Here is an 18,164-nt window from a genome sequence, read left to right as displayed (position 1 = left end):
TTTATTCCACTCAGTCATGCAATTCAATATCGCAGAGACTGCAGGACAATAGTGAATAATCAAATCCAAAGCATGCTGTCCTTACATTTCTCTGCTCTTTAAATTCTGAAACAGCTCTTGTCTTGTCTCATCATGTAAGCGTTTGCAGTCTCTAGTGATGGTTAAAAAAGGTGAAACATTTATGAATAGCACATTGTTATGTATATTATGTATAAAATGAAATTCAATAGGTGAACTTTTTTCTCATGGTGGATAATTAAAATGATTTATATATCATGTGTGTGTTATATATTCACTGTTTGCATATGATCTTCACTTTCAAATGAAAAGGTTCTGGTAACACCATTTGTGCACATTAGCTAACTACGTTAGTTAGCATCAACTACAAACAATATTTATGCAGCACTTATTATTATTAATTTAATTTTTAAATTAAAAGTTGTATTTGTTAACATTAATGTTACCTATGAACTAAGACGAACAAACAATATTAACTAATAATGACATAGATTATTAAATGTTGTAAAAACATTGTTGTTAGTTTTCTTAACACAAAGAAATAGTTCACCCAAAAATGAAAATTTGCTAAAAATGTACCCTCAGACAGATTTGGAGAAATTTAGCATTACATCACTTGCTCATCAATGGATCCTCTGCAGTGAATGGGTGCCGTCAGAATGAGAGTCCAAACAACTGATAAAAACATCACAATAAATCACACAACTTTTTTTAACTTCAAATCGTTGTTTCCAGCTAAAACATGAGAAATATGAAATTCTACACAAATATATTGGTGGAATTTGATACGAGACAACATCCACATCTCCATAAATGGCCAGAGGGTGAGTTAATTCTCAACAAGTTTTCATTTTAGGCTAAACTATGCCTTTAACTAATGTTAATACAAGGAAACTTAGTAAAACGTAAAAACAAACAAAAAGTATGACTCATCTGTGTGTCACTGCAGTAGCACAGATGTGACACAAAGAGGCATAACAAGAAAATGTTGTCAAGACAAACTGGGCGAAAACAGCAATCATCCAAAGCACAATAATGCTGCTCACAATAGCATCTACGTAGGCCACAATGCTTTATTTGCATCGGCAATATAGCTGCCATCTCTGTAACAACAAGAATCAATCAATGTCATATTCACAGCATACAGTGGTATTGACATTTACACTATATTGCGTCATATCAAAGCCATGACATGTTAGAAACAACAATCTCAGAGGCAGTGAATTATTGATTGAGGTGCAAATGTGTCTGTTTTAAAGCAGAACAAACAACTCATTAAAAACGTGTTTAGAAAAGTTGTGCTTAAAAGCCTAAGAATAAACACAGTTGCAATGTGTTAGCACAAAGTTTTAAATGACTTGCTTGATCTCGTTACCTAACAAGCATCTCAACATAAATTTAATTACGCATAATAGATCCAATTAAAAAAACTTGGCATAACAATCTTAAATCTCTCAGAAGCAGATGAGAATAAATGTCCTCAGTAATCATTACATCCAACAACATTAATCTTAATACATTGCTTTTTAAGTATTACACAAGCACGGCGCTTCAGGTTTAGTGCGCATTAGAGATAACACGGGGAGTCTAATTTCAGGTGAACGGTTCACATAAAGCATTATCATATTCATATTGAGCAGTGATATGAGAGCCCACCACTCCAGAGATCAGGAAAGTGAACTGGGATTATAATTTAATGAATTGTTTAACGTGTGAGTGGCATAAAAGAGTTAAGTAATATTATACGTCTTGCTTGCCAATTAGATATTCTGTCACATGGCAGGCTTCTGTTACAGTGATTGAGTGATATTCATATTTAAACTTACAAAAAAGAAAATACAAGCATCATATTCTTCATCATAAACATGAATGATGGTTAATATCTAAGAAAAAGGCTAAAGAAGTTGCATCCGTGACCTTCTGTATCATATTGGTGTGGCTAAAATGCACCGGCTGGATACTGGCCCAAATCAAAAGCCTCACCTTGAAGAATCTAATATTTTGGGCTCTAGATATGGCCTTCGATGCAAGTCTGTAGGATTTATTTGTCAGTTTGATCAAATTTCTTAAATCCAGCAGCTTAAAATGTCAACCAGGCGTGTGTTTCCCAAAAGCATCATTAGCCATGGCCACAAGTCGAGTTGATACCAGCATAGTTCAATGTTTTGGTGTTTGCTAAAACCATATTTCGAAGGAACATTCGCAAACAGCATCACAGACTTACATGGTTGGAACAACAGCTTTGACCTGTGGTTAGATAATAAAAATATCTTCTAAGAATGGTTCACTAATAATGTTCCCGTTAAGTTATGAAAATATTATTTCTGAATGTTTTTTTTTTTTTTAACTGAATGATCAAGTTTTTTCACACCATCTTAAAGGCAATATTAAAATGATAGTTGACCCAAAAATTTAAATGACTCTACTCACCCTCAAGCCATCCTAGGTTTAAGTGACTTTCTTCTTTCAGACGAATACAATCTGAGTTATTAAAAACGTCCTGGCTCCTCCAGGCTTTATAAAGGTAACCGTCGTTGCAACAGTCCCCACTCTCCCTATATCATAGTTATAATAATAAGTAAGCTGCCATGCTATAGATTGCTGTTCCCGTCCTCTGACCTAGAATTTTTTGTTTCCATAGCAACTCTGGCAGCGCTTAAAACAAGGGTGCGTCTCAATCAGCAGCTTTCAGCCAAATTTGAATTATAAATGTTAATTAGATGTGTTCACTACCTGTCTAGTGATGTGTGTTTATGTTGAAATACACTAAAAAGTCTTTTCAAATCTTCTATCACGTGTCATTATATCTATCGAGTTGGCATATCGAGAAATATGACATTATTTCCAGTAAGGGAGCATAGTGAGTGCTGATGCTCCCTAGTTTTTGCGGTGCACTGTGGGATTTTTCAGGAAGCGAATGTTCCAGTGCACTGGAAGGATTTTGCGATTGAGACAGCCCTTAAAAAGTGCCCTGACTACTGAACAAGAGAGCTGATTGAGAAGCAGCCATAGACCCTACATCAGGGTTCCTCAAATCTTTCTCTGGAGGGCCAATCTGCTGCAGAGTTTAGCTCCAACCCTGCTCAGGTGTGTTTGATTAGGGTTAGAGCTAAACTCTGTAGGAAAGTGGATCTCGTGGGCCAGATTTGAGGATCCCTGCGCTGAAATCAATCTGCGGCAGTACAGTGGTCACGTGGTACAAGTTGTAGCTATCAGGAAATTCCCCAGTTTACAAGTTGTAATTACGAGTTTTACGAGGACGTGAATGCATTTTACAAGTTGGAATCTTGTCATTACGGTAATGGCGTGAACCTGTGCGAGACATCAGTACAGACAGTCCGATATTTTGAACCATGTTACTACGGTTTGGGGAAACAGTCGTGACTAGGTTAGTTTCTATGATTAATCGGTGAATTACGTTATTGTATGGGAAAGGCAGCCCAGCTCAACAAGCCGCACAATTTGAGGTATCATTCATTTAATAAAAAAAACTAAAACGTAGTATCCTAATGAGAGAACGGATGTCCGGATTCAAATTTCCTCACATAAGAATAAGTCACGCATAATATTATCAAAACCTCTCAGACTGCTTTATTTTATTTACTATTTTTATGCTTTGTTAGATTTTGCTAAAAGTTACTGTCCATTTTTATGCCTTTACCTTCACTTTATAATGAGAAAATGTCTTTGAAAAATGTTGAAGATATTGCTACTTTTCAACATCAGCATCGTGATCTTTTGTGAAATGAAATGCTTGATTTCCAGCTGATGCTTAAACGTGCTCATAAAACTCGGCATGTCTGATTGTACTCGCATAGTCCGTTCCTGTCAGAAAACAAACCAGTTAATCCAGCAGTGAACAAGGTGCACGTTGATGTGAAACATTGAGAGTCGTTTGGGAAACTGTGGGAGTGAGATGAATAAATGTTTGCGCCGTCTGTGGATTTATTTCATCTGTGGTGAAGTGTGTGCATGTATATTCACAAGTAAAAAACACTCTGTTCCAACGACCGCCGCTCTCCTGAGATCATTACAAAAAGGCACTTGCATAAATATACAAGACAGTGCACTAAACGCGTAAAGCAGACCTCAATTGTGACAGATCCTACTGTATCATTACTGCTAATTCCAGCCACTAGTGTGTGATGCTACATATCTGCAGGTAGGCTATAACTGGAGATTTAAGAACAGGCTTTGAGATATGCAAATTAAATATGGTTTATACCAACAGTAGAAAGTTATGATACAGAAAGTCAGATTTGAGAGGGGAAACGCAAGCTCTGATCCGAAACCTAGTGAGCCGCTTCACTGCTTACACCCTACATAGGCAGCAGCATCCTACCTGAATTAGAATCTCAGAAGATGCTCTATATATGCAGAAGTTAGCATACAAATGGGAAACTCTTAAATCATCAACAAATAGGAAATTCGCAATCATTTTCAATACAGATGACAACAAGAGGAACTACAAGCTTATATTTAAGTTTTTCTTCAGCTTCAGCATTTTTATGCCCCAGGGGTTGATTTTCAACTAGCTAATAGCTGTCAGCTTCTTTTTCGTTATATGACTTGCTAAACTGACTTGGAAGCATTTTACTTAATTTTTGCAACTGTTCAAATGTCTTATACAGTACGTCTATAGTTATTATGTGAAAATGTATCAGTTTTTCAAAACAGTCGTGGTGTCATTTCCACCACATCAAACAATTTTGCCCCTAATTTTTATTTATTTATTTTTTTCTTTTAATTAAAAATGAATGTATTTGGTTGGTAAGGGACAACAGTGTGAGTGAATAGCTTGAGGTGAGATGAGACGGGTTACAAAATAAAGGGTAACAAAGCAAGATAAACATCACTTGTGAGCAGAATGCTTTTGTTTTTGTGCCCAATTTCCGATCGAGCTGTTATTTTGTCAAATTATGCAACAAAGTGTGAAATACTGCATTTCATTGTTTATCTCTGATACATAAAATGTTAGCTACAAATTTAGGATTAGCAAAACAGAAGAGTCTGTCATTTTATTCCAAATGTTAAAATGTCCTTTCCATCCCAGAATGTCATTAATACATTATTTGTGATGTGCTGGAAATGACACTGTGGTGGAAATTAATTTCATTTTTCAGACAAAAAAAAAAAAAAAAAAAAAGACATTTTAAATGGACTAATTACGAGTTATTTTCTAAAAGCCCACAGGGTCAAAAGTGCACATACAATACTGTTCGATTGTTTGGGGCAAGTCCAATTTTTTTGTTATTGAAAGAAATGAATGCTTTTATTCAGCAAGGATGCATTAAAATACATGGCTAGGTCAAGGTTTCCACAATAGTATTAAGCAGCACAATTGTTTTTAGCGCTGATACTGGAATTATTTCTGAAGGATTACTGATTTGATGAAATAAATAAGAGATTTCTTACCAACCCCAAACTTTTGAACGGCAGTCTATATCATTTTTTATTATTTTTAACACTTTTCAGTATTAAATAATTTTTATTTAAAAATAAAAGCATTCTCTGTCAATCTGCAATCTCTTTCAAGTCTACCTGCTGCCTTTTCAAATGTTTTAAGCCTTTTCAACCAGGCTTGGTGTTGAAAACGTGCATAAAATGCTTTTCAATGCTCACTAGGTTTTGGAAAAGAGAACCAATGTGTCATATTTAAATGGCGTCATATGCATCAAACATATACAAACACTATTTCCCACAGTGAAGATGAAAGCCGTCAGAAGCAGGACTCGGGCACAGGTCTCTGTCTGCCAAGCGAAGTGCTGCTGTATCTGATTTTCTGTAGTGTTGCATAGGAGGATTTATCTACCACAGGTCCTTTATGGGGGGCCGGCACCAATGGACCGTTTCTTTGGAGAGACAACGTCCTTTTCAAAGTCATATCTAGCCTGGTCTGAATATTGGATGAGCTGTGGGCACGTTTTATATCAGTTGTGCTTGAACAAACCTGGTTTTCTCTGCTGTTAACCACATTACTGGTGCTCTTGTGAGTGGTGCTGGTTTTCCTCGCCTCAATGCCCTTTCCATTTAGAGTCCCGTTGGACAGTGACAGTTTGGCCAAGCTCTTGCTGGAAAGCGTTTTCCTGTGACCCACCTCCTTGTCCTGCAATTGGGTGGTACTGATGACGGTGCCGTCTTTACTTCTGCTTTCCCCCGTGACCGTCTGCATCTGGCTGGGATGAGTCCTGCTAGTCGCAGCCGGCTGGTTTCGTAGCCGTTTTAACGTGGAGTCTCTGGAATGAGATGCACTGTTTCTAGTACCATTGGAAAGCACACTAGGGGAACCTTGAAGCGACCTGCTGGCTTGAGTCCTTTCCTGCCTTGTTTTTGAACTGTTTTTGACCAATGAGCCGTCGGATGTGATGCTGCTGAGGTCCGCCGCTGGTCTGCTCTGGCCTTCGGGCAGTCTGGGGGAATCCGGACCCTGATAGCTACATCGCTCCACACTACTGCTACAGCTCGGGGAACTCAGAGAATCGTCCTCACGAGGCTGGGCTTTGACCTGTGAAGGACTAGCCACGATACTAACTATGGGCTCCTTGGTGCATCGAGGCCGCCGGCCGGACTCAAGGTACTCCACCAGCTCGTCGTTTCCGGTTTGTGGAGCGACGCTGGAGGGCTTTCTGTGGTCCTTGGAAGCAAATGACCAGCGCAGTGGAAGAACTCTGCTTGGGCCCGTCTTGGATTTGGAGTGGTAGCGCATACTCATACTGTGGCCCCGGACGCTTCGTACAAATGGCGTGGTCTCAACTACATCTAAAAGTAGAAAATAGAGGACTTAAAAATTAAGAAATACTGTAACAAATGTACTGTTCATTGTTATTTATTGTTAGTCAAGGCATTCGCTTAAGTTAACTAACGGGATCTTATCGTACAAATGTTACCAGAAAATATAATACATATATTTGACAATATACAGTGGAGATCAAAATTAGAGAACAAGCTTTAATGTCCTAAATTTCAAGGTCACTGCTATGTCCTATTTGCAGTTATCCTAACAGGAGTAGAAGGGCAGTTTTTAAGCATATTTCATAAATTAATTGTATTTAATGCACAGTATATAAAGGACTTAAATGAGACATTTGAAAAAGACCTCTGATCAAAATTAGAGAACACTTAAAGATACCTACAAGTTATTGGTGTTAATCTAGAACCTGGTGCTAATTTCCTTAATTATCCGACAAACCTATACTTAACTGGCAGCATTCCTCTAATTTTCACTGTGATTGCTAGATTATTATTTATGTAAAAATGTATTGCTAAACTCAAACAATTTTTTTTTTTTTTTTTTTAATATTGTTAAATAGTAAATTTATGTACTATTTTATACATAAGTTACATTTTTCTGGTAACACTTGTACAATGCATTAACTTGGTACACTGGCACACTTGTTAAAGCATTAACATTAAATGAAACAATGAACAATTCATTTGTTACAGTATTTCTTTGTTAATACAAATGAACGAATTTAAGTTAATCAGAGTTAATAAAAATACAATTGCTCATTGTTAGTTCATGTTAGATGAGGTCAATTATTTAATATCAACTGATAATTTTTTTTTTAATAATGTATTAGTAAATGTTGAAATTATACCATTAACCGCGATTAATAAATGCTTTAGAAGTATTTTTCACCATCAGTACGTTAACTAATGTAGTTAACCAGTGTTAATAAATGAAACCTTATTTTAAAGTGTTTCCCTCAACCTGTTAGTGGTTATGTAATGTATATTTGAACAAAACTCCTAAAAACAATTGCACTCAAAAACAAGTTACGACAGTCACTTTTTATTTATTTTATTGTCATTTTATCTTAAAACATAATTATGTCATTAGAAAGGCAGAGACTTGAGAGTCAAAATGATTTAAAATCATGGAGCAGGTCACACATGACTTCCATCAATTGTAAAACAACTAATTATTGGGTTCTGCAGCTGGTTCCCTCAAGATTTTCCTATAGGATTTTTAATAGGAGTTTTTCAATTAATGAGTAAAGCAAGGCCTGCGGTAATTATAAATTGATGATACTTGGATATTTGTCTTAAGGGAATCTTGAGGGAACCCATGATGAATTGGGTTTTGACGACATGATTGCAGCACTCAATTAAAACAATAATTAGTTTCTATACTACAATTGATGGAAGTCATAGAAGTAGTAATAGATATACACTGACCGTTGTCTTCATTTTGAGGCTTATGGACGATAGGAAGGTGTGGTGTTTGGGGCTCAGGTGCTGAAGATGAATTGGACAGCTTGCTGGTTGAATTTGAAATTTGGTTATCTGCGTTCAGTCGGATGAGCCAGTGGTCTGATGCAGAGGAGCTGGAGGAACCTGTGGGCCAAAAGTAGCTTACTTAGTCAACTTTGCTTCACTCATGCAAGTCAAAACTCTGTTGGGTTTTTCTGATAACAAACTGAAATGCACAGGTAGCTGAAAGCTATTTGGAAATAAGTAAACAGACTTATTTCATGCTTTACGGTGAAGCATTTTGTGCTAAAATGCATGAAAATAACAGGGACCTGTTCTCACTTTGCTCTGGCCTTTGAATCTGGGAGACTCATCTCCATTAAACACTCATAAAGATGAGATGGAATGGATCCAAACAAGTATTACGGTGCGCATACAAATGACCCCAAGATGTTGGCAGACAGCTGCTGCAACAACCTTACAAAACAGACTTGAGTTACAGACCTTGGGAAAATGGCAGCACATGAAATGTCTCAAAAGGGTTGAAAGAAGATGCGATGCATTGAGACATGACCTTTCAGAAATGCATTTTTAACCTAACCTTCATATTAATGTGACTGGCACATGTTTTGAGGTAGAAAGAGAATGTGTTTTATATATTTATTTATTTGTATTCATTTATTTATTTTTAAACTAGTCTCTTATACTCACCATAATACTGTAGTTAGTAAAACAGTAATACTGAAATGAGAATTGAAATGTTTTCTGTTGTGTAATATATTTAAAATTTTAAACGATCCTTCCTTCAGAAATCTTTCAAATGTGCTAGTTTGTTGCTCAAGAATCACTTATTATTGCTGCTTAATATTTTGTGTAAACTGTGATACATTGTGTTCAGGATCAATTTAATGCGTTCTTGAATGAAAGGTTTTCACCATGTCAATCAAACCTGTACGATTTCCGTTCTTCAAAAGAAGATATTTTGAAATGTTTCAGTGTCTCAGTGCATTCAAAGGAAGTCAGTGGGGTCCAGTGTTGTTTAGACCCCTGCAACCTTCTTCAAAATATCTTGTTTTGTGTCCTGCAGAAAGTCATACAGTTTTGAAAGGACATGACAGAGTTTTCATTTTCTTGGGCAAACTAACCCCCCTAAAGTCAGCCATGAAAAAGGGAACAGCTTGTTCTCTGGATCAGGCTCAGACATACAAAAACAACAGCTCTCATATATATGTGTGAGTTAAGCTGAAAGGATTGATATCATTAGGATTGAGAAATCCCAATGGAATGAAAAATGTGTTGAAGCACATAACCAGCTTCAAACAGATATATTTAGAAGTTTTTGAAGGTTCAATCTAGAGGTCGACCGATAGTGGATTTTACCGATACCGATAGCTAGGTTGGACCACACTGGCCGATACCGATTAATCAACCGATAGTTTTCAAAATGGATACGGAAAGAAATGCACTTATTGTGTTCATATTGTATTTCAAAACACTTTTGTTGCTATTAAGGTGGGATATGGGTAAGGTTAGGGACAGGTTAAGTGGTATGGGTAGGTTTAAGGGTGGGGTTAGGTGTAAGGGATGGGTCAACAGTGTAATTATAAATGTAATTACAGAAATTAATTACAGATGTAATTACATAAAGGTATTATTAACAATATAAGTACAATGTAAGAACATGTATGTACACAATAAGTGCATTGAACCGACTTATTAATTTAAATGTAAGTACATACTAGTTAAGGCCACCTAATATAAAGTGGGACCAAGTTATTTCATAGTTTGCTAATGTTAAAAGAAGAAACTTTAAAATTTTAAAAATGTAGCCTATTAGTTGCTAATAGTAAATGTTGAAATGAACACACTAACAAGGAACAATACTTCTACAGTTTTCATTAATGCTACGAATGGACTCTTATTGTTAAGTGTTACCATTTAATTTCAACAATCATGCTTAAAAAAAATGTTAGTCACACAACGGGCAAAAGCACAGCGCTGCGTCTAGGAGAACTCAGAGGTATCACACACACACACACACACACACACACCATTGCGTTCAATTCAAGTGGCGGTCTAAAACAATTGATTTAATCCCCAAATGGACATAAGTTTGCTTCAAGAATGAACAATGTGGCATAAATGAGTTTGAAGTTCGGTGTTTAAAAAAATCAGAGCACGCGGAAAGAGAAATCGCGATCTATTACAGCTCTCTATATGAAGCATACAGACTTTATTAGAGCCACAGAAAGACAAACGTTTTGCTGATAAATGCACAATACATAAGTTATAGCCTAGGGTGAAGTCATTATGTACATTCACAATGATTTGGGACAAATATAATGTAATTTAATAGAAAACTATGTGAATGGCGCTCTGTTCTGCGGCAGGCTTTTCTGTCGGCTGTATTTAAATGCGCGTCTGGAGTTTCCCGCTCTGTGCAGCTCGCAGTGTCACGTGTCAAAATAAACAACACGTGCTGTCAGTGATTTCCGCCTCTAGAGGCCGCTCTCGTATTGTATAATGCCAACGGACCCTTCTCAGCCACTCCAGCAACGGTTGCAAACCGGAAAACTATCGGCATGGATTTTTGCCGATAACCGATAGTTGCGGCAATCAAATATCGGTGCCGATTAATCGACAAAACCGATGAATTGGTCGACCTCTAGTTCAATGCATAATTGTGGAGGTGAATTATGTGACTTTGCTCTAATCACAACAGCAAACATTGGAGGAGATCGCTTAACTGAACTGGATTCACGATTTATTATAAACTGCTTCTAAAAGCTGCTCACAACATTTCAAAGAGTTCAACTCAGGCTTCACGGAACTTGCTTCTATCGTGTGTCAATGGGAGCTACTGATAACAGATCCTTTTTTAATTACTACCACAATGGAGAAACCTAAGGCCTCTGCTGCGTGACATTTCATGGATAATTACAGCACCTCTGATAATATCAAAATAATAATCATAAAAGATTCATGTATGGTCATATAATTAAAAAACAGCTCACTGCATTTTACCAGTAAAATGCACAACTTGAAACATTAAAGGGGTCATATGATGCAATTTCAAGTTTTCCTTTCTCTTTGGAGTGTTACAAGCTGATTGTGCATAGATAAGATCCCTGAAGTTGCAGAGACTAAAGTCTCAAAACCAAAGAGATATTCTTTATAAAAGTTAAGACTCGACCACGCCTTCCTAAAACGGCTCATTCAAACACGCCCCCACATGTCTACGTCACGGTCTGGGGAGATTCACTTGAGGTATTCGGCCAATCAGAGCACGCCTCGCTTCTCAGAACGATGAGCTTTGTAAAAATCGATTCGTTTCAGAAAGGCGGGGCACAGAGGAGCAACAATAATGAACAGTATGTGGAAAATAATGTGTTTTTGGAACCTTAAACCGCATAAACACATTGCATTAAACCAAATACACAAAATAATGTTCTTTTTAGCAACGTCATATGACCCCTTTAAAAAAATTACCATGTACAGAAATATAGCAAAATATGCAAATGATTTATTGTGCCTTGCTTTACTATGGAATTTAATGTGTGTATCTTTCAACATTTCAAACTCATTTTAATTGCATGTACCCTTTAGTGAAGTGCACTTAGTTTCTGCCACCAAAGCTGACACTCCTACCATGTTCTATTTATTTATTTCATGTTTTATTTGTTAGGGACAGATACAATAAACATAGATGAAAGCTGAAATAACAGTCATCCCATGCATGTACCATAGTGCTTATAGCCAAAGCTAATTTGCAACACTTGTCCCTAGGAGGGCCTTTATAAATTACAATTACAAAAATAAATAAATAAAACAAAACAACAAATAATACACAAATTTATAATATGAGTACACTAAACATGACTACAAGTTTGTTGATGTGTTGATGATGCCAAGATTTCGTGGCTTTTTTAAAAATTATTATAATTTACAATATTTCAAATAGTCAGGCAATGAATTCAAAAATTGTACACCTTTCACTGAGAGAACAGTCTGAGCAAATGATGTTTTTCAATGTATAACTCTACAGTTTCCACTAGAAGCCGCTCTAGTGGATCTACTGCTTCCCTGCAATGTCACAAAAAATTTACATAAGGGCATAGGGGCAAGTCCATTTAGACATTTAAACACAAGCTTTACATAATGAAAAAAGACAAAGTGAGCAAAGCTCAAAATCTTGTATTTACTTAAGATTTGACAATGATGGTATCTTATTTGCTTTCTGTCTAAAACTGTCAAAGCTCTATTGTAAAGACATTCAACCTGATTAATTATGCATTGATTTGTCTGAGACCAAATAGCTAATCCATATACCATGTGAGATAATATCATCGAATTTAAAAACAAAAAAGCATGATCATATGTTAAACAATTTCTTATTATTCTGAAGCTGGTAAGATTTGCCTTGATTGTGTTACGCAACTTTTTAACATGACTTTTAAAATTTAATTGAGAATCTAAAATCATACCAAGATATTTTTCTTCTGATACTTGTTCTATAATCTCATCTTTAATTCTAATGTTTAGTGATTCTGTTACCGGTAATTTTCTTATTGAAAAGCATATGGAATTTAAAAAAAGAGGCATCAAGCCAAGCTGACACTTTCTTGATAACTTTTCTTCAATTTCCACACAATTCCTACCAGATACATGGATGACCGTGTCATCATCACATTTGAAGACTTGCATCAGGACACACTTCTGGAAGATCATTAATATAGATACTAAAAAGAATCGGACCCAAAATTGTTCCCTGAGGAATTCCTATATCAATATTATGAGGAACTGACTTAACATTATTAATGACAACACTTTGTTCACGACTTTTTAAATACGAATCAAACCATAACAGAGGTCGTTTTGATATATTATACTTTGTTACTTTTGACATTAAAATATAATGATTTACATGTTCTACTGTTCAAACAGTAAAGACTACTTTCATTCAGCAAGGATGCATTAATTTTGTCCTCTATTTTTGATCAAATAAATGCACTCTTGGTCAGAAGAGACTTCTTTCAAAAACATCAAAAAATTTTATTAACCCCAACATTTTTTAATTGTAGTGTTTGTGTCCACTGGTGTAGAAGCAATGCTGTAAGACGTGTGTAAAATAAAGCAGCTGTGTACATGTGTATAAGAGTGGTTTAAAACTTTTTTTAACCCAGCCATATCTTAGTTACAGAGAAAGTGTGCAAAGTGCATTGAAATCTGATTTAATCTAGTAATATGGAAGAATGACATGTAAGCACCGAATGCACCAGCACTACAGGCAGATTTTAAAAAGCTTAGACGGACATCAATGCATTTATCTCACATCTATTCACTGGCATGCAGCGCTTTTACCTCTCATTTGCATATAGTTGAAAATTGCTCGACTTTTTGATGTGTGAGCCTGCTGCTCACCTCATGTAGAGAATGAATTGAAAACGCCCGCTCAGCTTGCTTTAGTGGACACATACAGTATCATAATAATTTCTTTAGACTATGTAACTTTTTACTTGGGGTAAGGATTTGATTTGATTTGTTGAAGTATTGTATAATGCGACTTCAGTGGTGTGGAGAGGGAAAGGGGTTGAGCAGGAAGGCGAACATCAGCAGAGATGCAGGAGCAGAAAGAGAAAGTGAGAAAACTTTGTCAGATTGTGTGTGTGTGTGTTGTGTGTGAAATTTTGTGTCTCCAGCCCCTTGTGACAAGCAGCTCAATTAGGCCATGTCTGTGCCTAATAAGCACCTTGTCCTTTCTGGAAATGTTTTGTTCTCGTTCTGGCAGCAAGGTTATGTTGTGGCTATGCAGTGATCAGGCAGACTTTGGAATAGTGCTGAATACATACATTATTCATTCATTCATTCATTTGTGTCTGAAGATGTGGTTCTCATAAAGAAGGTGAAGAGAGCTGTGTAGAAAAGATCTTGGAGCCACCCAGAGGTTGAATGTGACTTTTCTATTTAACACTGCTGCATACAGTAAAACATTTATGTTGTGAAATATTAGCTCTAAACATTGCTGCCACAAAGAGAAAAAAAAAGTAAAAAAATTTATTAAAAAAAAAAGACAATTTAAAGGGTGGGGTAACTACTCACAGCCTAGAATGCCCTACTTTGTTTGCATGAAATGGATAACAAAAAAGTTACTCTACTAGCTATTTCTGTGTTCTGATGAGTGGATTTTTTAAAATAAAATAAAATTAATAAAATACAATAAAATAACTGAAGTAAAATATATTTAACGCCATTAAACTGAAATTTTTTTTTAATTGCATGCGTTAACGTGCTTATTTTGACAGCACTAAAATAAATAAAAATATAAATAAATAAACAAAAGCAGTTAATGCTGCATTTTGAAGGGCAAACATTCAAACAAAGTCAATAACAGATTTTCAAAATGTAGTCATAAATTTCTAAATATAAAGGTAATATAAAAACCATAACGATATAGCACACATGACAGCATTTTTGTGTTCTGTGGAGTGGAGATTTTGGAAAATAAAGTAAAAAAATTCCAAATTTAAAAAAAATGTAAAAAATGTCAATATTGCATTTTGAATGGCAAACATTCTTATAATGCAAGACAAACTTTAATCAGATTTTTTTGTATATTTAGTATTTTTTAGTAAAATTACAATAGCATATTCATGTATTCTCTTGATAATGCAAACTTTAGTATGCTTTCTGCTTGTCTGCCCTTGGTAGTGTGGGGATAGAATTAAGGCAGAGATGCAGAGAAGAGCTTTCACCTTGCAGCGAGCAGCTAGCTGACCAGGATGGGATGGCATCTCGTCTCTGATAGAAGAGGATATAAGCACCACGTGTGCACACTTCCCCCTGAGGCACCGGCTCAACACTGCTGTCATCGTAGGAATACCACTGACCGTCCACTGAGTTCCTGCAGTATGCTGCTCAAAACACAGACTCATTATCTTCACTATGCTCTACACTTCATGCTCAAGTATGTACTTACATATTTGGACAACACTATTATATACATATATACATATAGTCATGGCCAAAAATATCAGCACCCTTGGTAAATATGATCAAAGAAGGCTGTAAAACTTAATCTGCATTGTTAATCCTTTTGATCTTTTATTTAAAAAATTCACAGGAATCTAACCTTTCATTGGATAATAAGAATTTAAAATGGGGGGGAAATATCATTATGAAATAAATGTTTTTCTCTAATACACATTGGCCACAATTAACGGCACCCTTTTATTCAATACTTTTTGAAACCTCCATTTGCCAGTTTAACAGCTCTAAATGTTCTCCTATATACACACACATACATTGTTGACAGTTAATTTAATAAATTTTTCTTTTAAATGGGTATATGTATTATTTTATGTGTATGTTTTTATATTTTGTGAAAAAGCTGCATTGGGGTCAATGGATAATAAAAATCCAACTAAATTAAATGAAACTGTTAAAAATTAAATTAACTGTTAAACAATTAAATTAACTATTAGAAAATTGAATTAACTCAAAACATTCAAAACATCTTATTTAATCATTAACATTATTTTTGGCTGGCTTTCCATGAAAATATCTAAGCAAGATTAATTTTACATAGCAAATCTGCATAAAATGTAATTGCATAAGCATGATTATAATGCTTAAAAACTAGAATAGACAGTGTGTCACTGAGGTAAGAAAAATAAACTACTCTGTCTTATGATGTTTTTTTTCATAGTAATATTAATAATTAAGAAAGAGGGTTTGCAGTGTAATTATTTAGCACATAATTCTCACATAAAATAGTTCGTATTTCGGCTTGTACTTTGAAGTATGAAGTTAATTCAGCTTCATCAATGTTTCCTTTCCTGATAGCTGCTATATTTGGTAAATTCTGGCCGTTCTATGCATCAGCTTGTGCAGAAACGAGGCTGGAATATTTTCCTCTTTCCTCCTGGGTGAACATCATGATCTGCCTCGTGTCGCTTTTTCCCCATCGCCTTTTAACTTTGTACTTCGGTTGCCATTAGACAGAAGTGACCAGAGCATCGCCTTACACAATCTGATGCAGAACTCAGAGAAATATTTGGGGTCATTATTTCACTGAAATGTGAATCCACACTGGATCCAGAAGGGATGGTGTATTTCTGAAGGATTTTCAAGTGTTCTTTCCTCATTATAATCCCATAAATCCAGCCAAGATCCCACCATGTGCAACACCCTCAATCACATAGGATGCATGAGATCTGTGGAGGGGCTCAAAGGGATTTTTTAAAAGATGTATTATATAGCAGTACCCTTTTTAGATATCAGTGATATTAGTGCATAAAAAATGCATACTCCACCTTTAATAGGACAGTGAATTAGCTTTATTGTTATGGATTTCAAGTAATAATGTTATAAATAATTCTTGCACAGACTAATCGTTTCGCTTCATAAGACCTCATTATATTGCCAGGAGCCACGGTTATTAATTTTATGTTGCCTGGATATGTTTTTTGATTCTCAAATTGATGGTAGCACCATTGTCTTGCATCTTATGAATCACCAAGGACCACAGTTTCAGCAAAAATCTGTTCTTCTGAAGAACAAATGTCACCTACCTCTTGGGTGGCCTGAGAGTGAGTAAATTAACAGCAAATTTTCATTTTTGAGTGAACTATCCCTTTAAGCTACAGGAAGGCTGTACGTAATTTCTCATTTCTCTTTTCGATCACACACCTGTGTAATGGCCTCCATGCATGCCTCCATGATGGTTACACACGGCGTACAGGTCGTACAGGAAGGTCGGCGTGTGTCGGCTGGCTTCGAGCTGGTGATGGGCCTGTTGTTTCCAGCCGGGCGGTGGTCTGGCACAGTTGCTCCTCTTGACCATGTGCCGGCCCATATCGAGGCCAGTGAGGGGGAAGTGGACCAGCGTGGAGAGCTTGTTACGCCGCTCTCCCACCTGTCGAAAGCGCTTGAGGTGAAGGATGAGGATGTCTGGGAGAGTCCACAGGCTCATCTGCACCGTGCCCTGCTGCAGCTGCTTACAGTGAGGACACTTCCATGCATCGTCAGGGGCCAGCTAAGTAAACACGGGTGAAAAATTAGGATATATCAAACATCAACAATTTAATGTGAGTGCTTTTTGGTCTGAATAAATGGTCCTGACAGATTTGAATTGATCACATAGCATTTTTTTTTAACAACTTGCATTAGTTGAATGAAAAGAAATAAACAGAAAAGAGCTTCATGACTTTCAAAAAGATCTTTTTTAAAAAATATATAAATTATGATATTATCCAAATCTTATTTGTATTTAATTAAAAATTGTCTTTTATTAAAAAGAGTAATAATGTGATATATTATTACAATTTAAAAGAACTGTTTTCTGTTTGAATATATTTTAAAGTGTAATTTATTCCTGTGATGCAAAGCTGAATTTTCAGCATCGTTACTCCAGTCTTCAGTGTCACCGACTTGCCAAACAAATGAGTGCAAATCAAATTGGAAAGCAATATTTTCATTGAATAATGACTTAAATTTTGGTCTGTTTTTCACACAAAGCTATTGTAAGACTACAGACAGGGGCGGACTTAGTGATTTGGGGGCCCTAAGCAAAATTTCAGGTACGGGGCCCCAACAAAATAACTATAATGCTCTTTTACCCGTAACCCTTATTTTGCTCGCTAGCTCTCTCTCATTATATCTATAGCTATTATTTATTGTAACTATTACCCCTTCACAACTTAAGTAGCCTAAATATTTAGTCAACCTGATGCTGTTCTAAAGCCATATTAAGCTACCTTATTTTTTTCGGATAACAAAAGAAAAAGGAAAAAAAAAAAGAAAGAAAAAAAAGCTTGCACTTTGAATTGTAAACTTCTTCAATCTTTTTCCAAATAAAAATGATCCCATGCAACTCGTTCCATATTCCAAGCGTTCTTAGGGCATATGATCGAAAATGTAATATCTCCAGTCATTGCATTCGTGCATTTATACAA

General features: G+C 36.0%; 1 protein-coding gene across 1 annotated transcript in view; it reads right to left on the bottom strand.

The window, feature by feature from the left end:
• Positions 1-5,143: 5,143 nt before the first annotated feature.
• usp43b (ubiquitin specific peptidase 43b) overlaps positions 5,144-18,164 on the bottom strand; it is a 72,791-nt gene continuing 59,770 nt past the window's right edge. Inside the window, exons 12-15 of the mRNA XM_058768763.1 lie at positions 16,900-17,245; positions 14,964-15,122; positions 8,197-8,355; positions 5,144-6,777 (exon numbers count right to left, since the gene is read on the bottom strand). Of these exons, the coding sequence (XP_058624746.1) occupies positions 5,738-6,777; positions 8,197-8,355; positions 14,964-15,122; positions 16,900-17,245 (1,704 nt within the window). The 3' untranslated portion in view covers positions 5,144-5,737. The remainder of the gene's footprint in view (positions 6,778-8,196; positions 8,356-14,963; positions 15,123-16,899; positions 17,246-18,164) is intronic.

This window comes from Onychostoma macrolepis, chromosome 03 (assembly GCF_012432095.1).
Source record: "Onychostoma macrolepis isolate SWU-2019 chromosome 03, ASM1243209v1, whole genome shotgun sequence".
NCBI lineage: Eukaryota > Metazoa > Chordata > Actinopteri > Cypriniformes > Cyprinidae > Onychostoma > Onychostoma macrolepis.
Note: the sequence above shows the minus strand (reverse complement) of the source record. Positions and strands in the feature narration are given on the sequence as shown.